Here is an 8,200-nt window from a genome sequence, read left to right as displayed (position 1 = left end):
CAGAAACCCAAACCATGGAGAAGTATATCAATAACTCGTTGGCAGCAGGCCTCATCCGCCCTTCCTCGTCCCCTGCTGGGGCCGGATTCTTCTTTGTAGAGAAGAAGGACAAGTCGCTGCGCCCCTGCATTGATTATCGAGGTCTAAATGACATAACCGTGAAGAACAGGTACCCTCTCCCACTCATCTCCTCTGCTTTCGAACTTTTACAAGGCGCCACTGTGTTTTCCAAACTCGACCTTAGGAACGCATACCATCTGGTGCGCATTCGAGAAGGGGATGAGTGGAAAACTGCCTTCAACACTCCTCGGGGTCATTATGAGTATCTTGTCATGCCCTTTGGACTCACCAATGCCCCTGCAGTTTTCCAGGGCTTAGTGAAAGATGTGCTCAGGGACCTGCTCAATTCCTGTGTTTTTGTTTATTTGGACGATATCTTAATTTTTTTTAAGTCTAAACAGGAGCATGTCCAGCATGTGCGGTGTGTTCTCCAGAGGCTCCTGGAGAACAGACTATACGTGAAGGCCGAAAAATGTGTGTTTCATGTCTCCGAAGTGTCTTTTCTCGGCTTCATCGTCAAGGAGGGGAGCATCAAGATGGACCCCAGCAAAGTCAGTGCTGTCTTGGATTGGCCTCCTCCCACCTCCCGCAAGGAACTGCAACGGTTCTTGGGCTTCGCCAATTTCTATCGGCGGTTCATCAGGAACTACAGTGCCGTGGCGGGGCCCCTCACAGCTCTCACGTCAGTCAACTCCCCCTTCGTATGGTCCCCTGAGGCAGAGAGGTCGTTTGGTGAGCTAAAACATTTATTTACATCTGCTCCGATACTCACCTTCCCTGACCCCTCACTTCAGTTTGTTGTGGAAGTGGATGCTTCTGGTTCTGGAGCAGGGGCTGTCCTCTCTCAGAGGTTCACCAAGGACCAGAAACTTCACCCCTGTGCCTTTTTTTTTTTCCACAAGTTATCTCCCACTGAGAGGAATTACGACGTAGGGAACCGTGAACTGCTGGCCGTTAAGATGGCTTTGGAGGAATGGAGGCATTGGCTGGAAGGGGCGGAGTTACCTTTTGTGGTATGGACCGACCACAAGAATTTGGAATATATCCGTTCTGCTAAAAGACTGAACTCTCGTCAGGCCAGGTGGGCCTTGTTCTTCAACCGGTTCAACTTCGTCCTCTCCTATCGCCCGGGGTCCAAAAACACCAAACCAGATGCCCTCTCACGACAGTTCCAGGCTGGGAGCTCCCCGATCGAACCAGAGGGGATTCTCCCTTCTGCTTGTGTGGTGGGCGCCATCACCTGGCCTTTGGAGGACAAGGTCAAACAGGCAGGTTCTCAGTTCCCTGCTCCTAGCAAGTGCCCCAATAACTGTCTCTATGTTCCAGATGACCTTCGCTCCCAGGTTCTTCAGTGGGGGCATTCTTCACCCCTAGCCTGCCACCCTGGGGTCACACGCACCCTGGCGCTCCTCAAACAGCGTGTGAGCTTTTCCCACTCACTGGGGTTCGGGAAGGACGAGGAGGCGGCGTTGAGGGAGTAAATAGACCGGTTTATTGTCCACTCAAAACAATCAACCAAACAAATAAAAGAAGTCAGCTGTGGCTGATGTCAGCGCTCTGCTGCGCTGCGCTGCTCTGACTCTCTCTCTGACTTTCCGTGTCTCTCCGTCTCTCTCTCTCTCTGTGTGTGTCTGCGTGAGGACCCAGCCTACTGCAAGAGCTCAGAACCAGGTTACAAACATGCTTATATAGCTGACTAATTACCTGATTCTGTCTAGCTGTCTGATCACCGGCTGAGCCACTCCTTCCTTTCCTCCAGCAGCCGTCGCTCTAACCAAGCCCCACTGCCACATACCCCCACCGCCCGACTTAGGCCGGGACCCCGCCGGCCGCAAGCCCACTACCCCCCCCCTCCGCAGAGCGGGAGAGAAAGTCGGCCACGGCCATGCGGTTCCCCGGCCTATGGATCACCTTGAACCGGAAAGGCTGTAAAGCCAGATACCAGCGAGTGATCCGCGTGTTGGCATCTTTCATGCGGTGGAGCCATTGGAGCGGGGCATGGTCCGACCAGAGGGTGAATGGGCGCCCCAGGAGATAGTAGCGGAGGGCACCGACCGCCCACCGTATGGCGAGGCACTCTTTCTCCACCGTACTGTAGCTCACCTCCCGCTGAGCTAGCTTCCGGCTAATGTACAGTATGGGGCGGTCGACCCCCTCCACCTCCTGGGACAAAACGGCCCCCAGCCCGCTGTTCGAGGCGTCGGTCTGCAGGATGAAAGGGAGAGAAAAGTTAGGTGTGTACAAAAGTGGCTCCCCACAGAGGGCTTGCTTAACCCTCTCAAACGCCAGCTGACACGGCTCCGTCCACTGGACCGGATCTGAGGCACCTTTTCGGGTCAGGTCGGTTAGGGGGCTGGTCAGCTCCGAGAAGGCCGGAATGAACCTCCTATAGTAACCGGCCAGCCCCAGAAACCTCCTAACCTCTTTTTTGGTCTTGGGTCTTGGGCAGGCTGCAACCGCTGCGGTCTTTTGTATCTGTGGCCGCACCTGCCCTCCCCCCAAGTGGTACCCCAAATACCGTACCTCCCTCCGTCCAACTGCACACTTCCCTGGATTGGCCGTGAGCCCCGCCCTCCTCAGGGACTCCAGCACTGCTCCCACCTGCTGCATATGCTGCTCCCAGGTCTCACTATGAATGATGACATCATCCAAGTAGGCCGCAGCATATGCAGAGTGAGGCCGCAGCACCCGGTCCATGAGGCGCTGGAACGTGGCTGGGGCCCCGAACAACCCAAATGGAAGCGTGACAAATTGGTACAAACCATACGGAGTGGAGAAGGCCGTTTTTTCCCTGGACTCTAGCGACAAGGGAATCTGCCAGTAGCCCTTGGTCAAATCCAGTGTCGTAAAAAAGCGAGCCGTGCCCAGCCGATCCAGGAGTTCGTCGACCCGGGGCATTGGATAGGCATCGAATTTGGACACCTCGTTGACTCTACGGTAGTCCACACAGAACCGTATTGACCCATCAGACTTGCGAACAAGAACAATGGGGCAACACCAGTCACTGTTGGACTCTTCTATTACTCCCATCTCTAACATAGCCTGAAGTTCTGCCTGAACAGTTTTCCTCTTATGTTCCGGCAGGCGATAGGGTCGTGAACGCACTGTCACACCCGGGGAAGTTTCTATGTGGTGGTGTATGAGGTTTGTGCGTCCTGGCAGGGGAGAGAACACGTCGGCAAACTGCCGCTGCAACGAGGCCACGTCTGCTCTCTGGCCCGGCGAGAGATGAACGTCAACGGGGACCGGCGCCGACCTGTTTGATTTAGTCACCTCCGGTCCCAGCTCATCTCTCTCAATCAACGTGGTGGCCAGAGAAACAGACGCCACCTCCCTCCAGGCTTTGAGGAGGTTAAGGTGGTAAATCTGTGTTGCTCCACCCCTGTCAGAACGCACAACCTCATAGTCAACCTCCCCCACCCGCCGTGTGACCACAAAGGGCCCTTGCCACTTGGCGAGTAATTTGGAGCTAGACGATGGTAGCAATAGAAGCACTTTATCTCCCGGTGAAAACTGTCTAAGTTTAGCCCCTCTGTTGTACAGCCGCTGTTGACGTTCCTGGGCCTGGAGCAAATTCTGCCGTGATAACTGACCCAGTGAATGGAGTTTTGCTCGCAGGTCCAGTACGTGCTGTACCTCATTTTTACTGGTGCTTGGACCCGCCTCCCAGTTTTCCTTAACCAGGTCCAAGACACCCCGAGGTTTTCTGCCGAACAGGAGTTCAAAGGGCGAAAAACCCGTGGAGGCCTGGGGCACCTCCCGCACTGCAAACAACAGAGGGTCCAACCATTTATCCCAATTACGACTATCCTCGTGTACGAACTTACGAATCATGTTCTTTAGCGTTTTGTTAAACCGCTCCACCAGGCCATCAGTCTGGGGATGGTACACACTAGTCCGGATTGAGCGGACGCCCAGTAATTCGTATAGCTCGCGTAGTGTACGTGACATAAACGATGTGCCCTGGTCAGTCAGGATCTCTTTCGGGATCCCAACTCGGGAGATGACCTGAAACAGTGCCTGTGCAACACTCTTCGCCGAGATGTTGCGCAAGGGTACTGCCTCGGGATATCGCGTTGCATAGTCCACTAGAACTAATACAAAGCGATATCCCCGTGCGCTCCGGTCTAATGGCCCGATGAGGTCCATGGCAAGTCTATCAAAAGGGACCTCCATCAATGGTAATGGGCGCAAGGGCGCTTTTGGGGTGGCCGGAGGGTTGACTAATTGACATTCGCGGCAGGATGCACACCACCGACTTACATCCGCCCGAATGCCCGGCCAGTAAAATCGGGCCATGATCCGGTTCAGTGTCTTATCATATCCGAGGTGACCCGCCATGGGGTTGTGGTGAGCCGCCTGGAAAATCGTTTCTCGGCGGCTTTTTGGGACTAACAACTGGGAGAGCTCTTCCCCTGTTCGAGTGTCACGACTCACTCTGTATAAACGGTCTTTAACGACAACAAAGTAGGGGTGAGAGAGTGCTGCGTTAGGGTGAACCGGACAACCATCAATTTCCATCACTTGGTCAAAGGCGTGGCGGAGGGTCTCATCCCGAGACTGTGCTAGGGGAAAATCTTCCATGGGCGCCATCTGTGCCCCCCCCGCAGCAGCGTCGGGATGCGGCACCTCCGCCTCACCACTAAGGACAGCACATAACTCACATTTCCCTGACTTACGTGACCGCACCCCCATGGTTTCCCCTGCTAAGCTCGTAAACCCCGGCCAATTTGTTCCCAAAATTAGAGGGTGCGTGAGGCGAGTACTAACTCCAGCCTTTACTCTATGTTTTTTCCCTTTAAAATAAATTTCCAGAGCCACCACAGGATAATCGTGAATATCCCCATGCACACACCTCACCCTCACCCACGATGCCTCTAACAATGCCCCCGGTCGAACCAAGCGCTGATGGATCATGGTCTGTTCACAACCAGAATCCAGCAGAGCTTGATGTGTACCCCCTTGTATACATACCGGTATACGGTACGTCCCTTCCGAACCGGGGGAGGGGGCCGGCGGCCCGGCAACCCGAACCACCTGCCCCACTTCCATGAGCGGGCACTCCGCTCTGATGTGGCCGGGCTGCCCACACCGCCAGCACACCTGCCCTGGCGTCTTAGGAGCCCCCCGGGGTGCCAGGTGATCAGACGCGTAGGCTGGGCCCTGAGGGAAAGACGGCAGAGGGTAGTTAGACGACCGGAGCGATGCATGCTCCGGCTGTGTGTGTGTGTGTGTGTGTGTGTGTGTGTGTGGGTGTGGTGCAGGAGCCGATGCCGCTGGGAACCTCCTCCTCGGGGCTGGAGTGGGACGGCTGGCAGGGATCGTCGCTGGCCTGGTCTCCTCCCTCATGCTCCGCCGGGGAAGAGAGAGATGGTCCTCCGCGAGGACGATCGCTGCCTCGATGTTGGCCGGGCGGTGGCACTGGACCCAATTGGCTGTGGACGGTGGTAACCCAGCGATGAACTGCTCCAGCGCCACCTGTCCAACGACGTCCTCAGCGGAGTGGGTCCCCGGCTGGAGCCAGCGCCTCGCTGCGTCCAGGAGCTGCTGCGCGTATGCAAAGGGGCGCCCGGCTCCTTTAAAGGAGAGCCCCCTGAACCGCCGCCGGTGTCCCTCCGACGTACTGCCCAGCCGGTCCAGGATGACTCTCCTCAGCTGTGTGTAGTTGTGGCGCGCGGCCGCCGGCAGGCTGTGCGCGGCCAGCTGCGCCACGCCGGTGAGCAGGGGAAGAAGCCGAAGCGCTCTCTCCTCCTCCGGCCACCCACACGCCTCCGCCGTGCCCTCGAAGATGTCCAGGTATGCCTCCGGGTCATCTTCCGCGGTCATCCGCTGCAGGGCGACGGGCGGAGACCGTCCTCGACCGGGCTCCGGGTCGGCGCCATGGGCAGCCGGGCGTTGCAGCAGCTCCCGCAGGAGAGCACGATCGTCCCGCTGTGACGCCGCAATGTCCGCGAGGAGCTGGGACTGCTGCTGCTGCAGCGTGGTGGTGCTCTCCTGCATCGCAGCGAGGTGCTGAAGGGCCAGCGACAGCGGAGATTGTCCTTCCATGAGTCCCTGTTCAGGTGCCACTGTGAGCTTTTCCCACTCACTGGGGTTCGGGAAGGACGAGGAGGCGGCGTTGAGGGAGTAAATAGACCGGTTTATTGTCCACTCAAAACAATCAACCAAACAAATAAAAGAAGTCAGCTGTGGCTGATGTCAGCGCTCTGCTGCGCTGCGCTGCTCTGACTCTCTCTCTGACTTTCCGTGTCTCTCCGTCTCTCTCTCTCTCTGTGTGTGTCTGCATGAGGACCCAGCCTACTGCAAGAGCTCAGAACCAGGTTACAAACATGCTTATATAGCTGACTAATTACCTGATTCTGTCCGGCTGTCTGATCACCGGCTGAGCCACTCCTTCCTTTCCTCCAGCAGCCGTCGCTCTAACCAAGCCCCACTGCCACACAGCGGTTTTGGTGGGCGACCATGGAGAGGGATACCCGAGAGTTTGTTGCTGCCTGTCAGGTCTGCTCCCAGAACCAGAGCCTCCGCCAAGCTCCAGCTGGTCTGCTTCACCCCTTACCAGTCCCCAAGCGACCTTGGTCCCACATCTCCTTGGACTTTGTCACTGGACTTCCTCCCTCAGACGGTAACACAGTAATACTCACAGTAGTTGACCGTTTCTCAAAGACTGCTCACTTCATACCATTACCCAAGTTACCCTCTGCTAAACAGACTGCTGAACTCATGTTACAACATGTATTTCGTCTGCACGGCCTCCCCAGAGACGTTGTTTCGTCTGCACGGCCTCCCCAGAGACGTTGTTTCTGACCGGGGGCCCCAATTCACCTCTTGTTTTTGGCGTGAGTTTTGCAGTCTCCTTGGTGCCTCCGTCAGCCTATCTTCGGGCTTCCATCCACAGTCGAACGGCCAAACTGAGCGGATGAATCAGGAGATGGAGACAGCTCTGCGGTTCCTCTCATCCAACAACCCTTCCTCCTGGTCCAAACAGCTGCTGTGGGTGGAATATGCCCACAACACCCTCCCAAGCTCCGCCACCGGACTTTCGCCCCTCCAGTGCTCTCAGGGGTATCAACCGCCACTGTTCCCGGCACAGGAGCAGGAGGCCCGGGTTCCATCAGTCCAGGCCTTCATTCGCAGATGCCGCCGCACTTGGCTTCAAGCCCGCTCCACTCTGCTTCGCACATCGGCCCGGTATCAGAGAGATGCCAATCGACGTCGCACTCCTGCTCCTCACTACACCCCCAGACAGAAAGTATGGCTTTCAACCAGAGACCTGCCCTTAAGAGTGGAGTCAAGGAAGTTGGCTCAACGGTTCGTGGGACCCTTCTCCATCGACAGAGTCGTCAACCCGGCTGCTGTTCGACTCCGTCTGCCTCGCTCCATGAGGGTCCATCCCACCTTCCATGTTTCTCGATTAAAACCTGTCAAGGAGAGCCCACTTCAGCCACCCTCCAAGCCCCCCCCCTACCACCCGGCTCATATGGGGTGCTCCAGCCTACACCGTCAGACGCCTCCTCAAGTCCCGTCGGCGTGGGAGGGGCTATCAGTACCTGGTTGATTGGGAAGGATATGGTCCGGAAGAGCGCTCCTGGGTCCCTGCCCGGGCTATCCTAGATCCCTCCCTCATCAGGGACTTCCACCGCAAACACCCTGGTCAGCCGGGTGGGACGTCAGGAGACGTCCCTGCAGGGGGGGGTACTGTCACGGGGTCACCTGCTTAGGGACTGTCTTGTTTATGTTTCCCTGTGTTGATCTGCCGTCACTAACTCTCCTGTCATTGCAGATCTTGTCACTCACGTCAGCCCTGCAATCACCTCATTCCACTCACCTGAGTCTCCCCGCCCACTTCCACACCTGGCCCTCATTATCCTCATCAACCTCCCTTACAAATACAACCCATTCTCATTCACCCTCTGTCAGATCGTCATGCCACATGCCCTGCTCTCGTCCTGCCTGTTTTTGCTCTGCCTAAGACTTTTGCCTTTTACTTATGCCAGAGGTTTTTCTGGACCTCCCTCCCTCAGTTTAGTTTTCACCTTTGCTTGCTGCTCAGGTTTTTGCTTTAAATAAAAACCTTTTTTTGGAAACTGAATCGTGCTCTTGGGTCCAGTGTTTTCCAGACCTTACAAAAGGGAGGATG

General features: G+C 56.4%; 1 protein-coding gene across 1 annotated transcript; it reads right to left on the bottom strand.

The window, feature by feature from the left end:
- Positions 1 to 1,869: 1,869 nt before the first annotated feature.
- LOC131455990 (uncharacterized) lies at positions 1,870 to 6,108 on the bottom strand. The gene is made up of 2 exons (XM_058623937.1): positions 5,335 to 6,108; positions 1,870 to 5,223 (listed from the first exon to the last, which is right to left on the bottom strand). The coding sequence occupies exons 1-2, from the start codon at positions 6,106 to 6,108 to the stop codon at positions 1,870 to 1,872; spliced, it is 4,128 nt and encodes a 1,375-aa protein (XP_058479920.1).
- Positions 6,109 to 8,200: the final 2,092 nt, after the last annotated feature.

Source organism: Solea solea, chromosome 3 (genome assembly GCF_958295425.1).
Source record: "Solea solea chromosome 3, fSolSol10.1, whole genome shotgun sequence".
In the NCBI taxonomy this organism is placed as follows: Eukaryota; Metazoa; Chordata; class Actinopteri; order Pleuronectiformes; family Soleidae; genus Solea; species Solea solea.
This window is presented reverse-complemented; position numbering and strand designations above follow the sequence as displayed.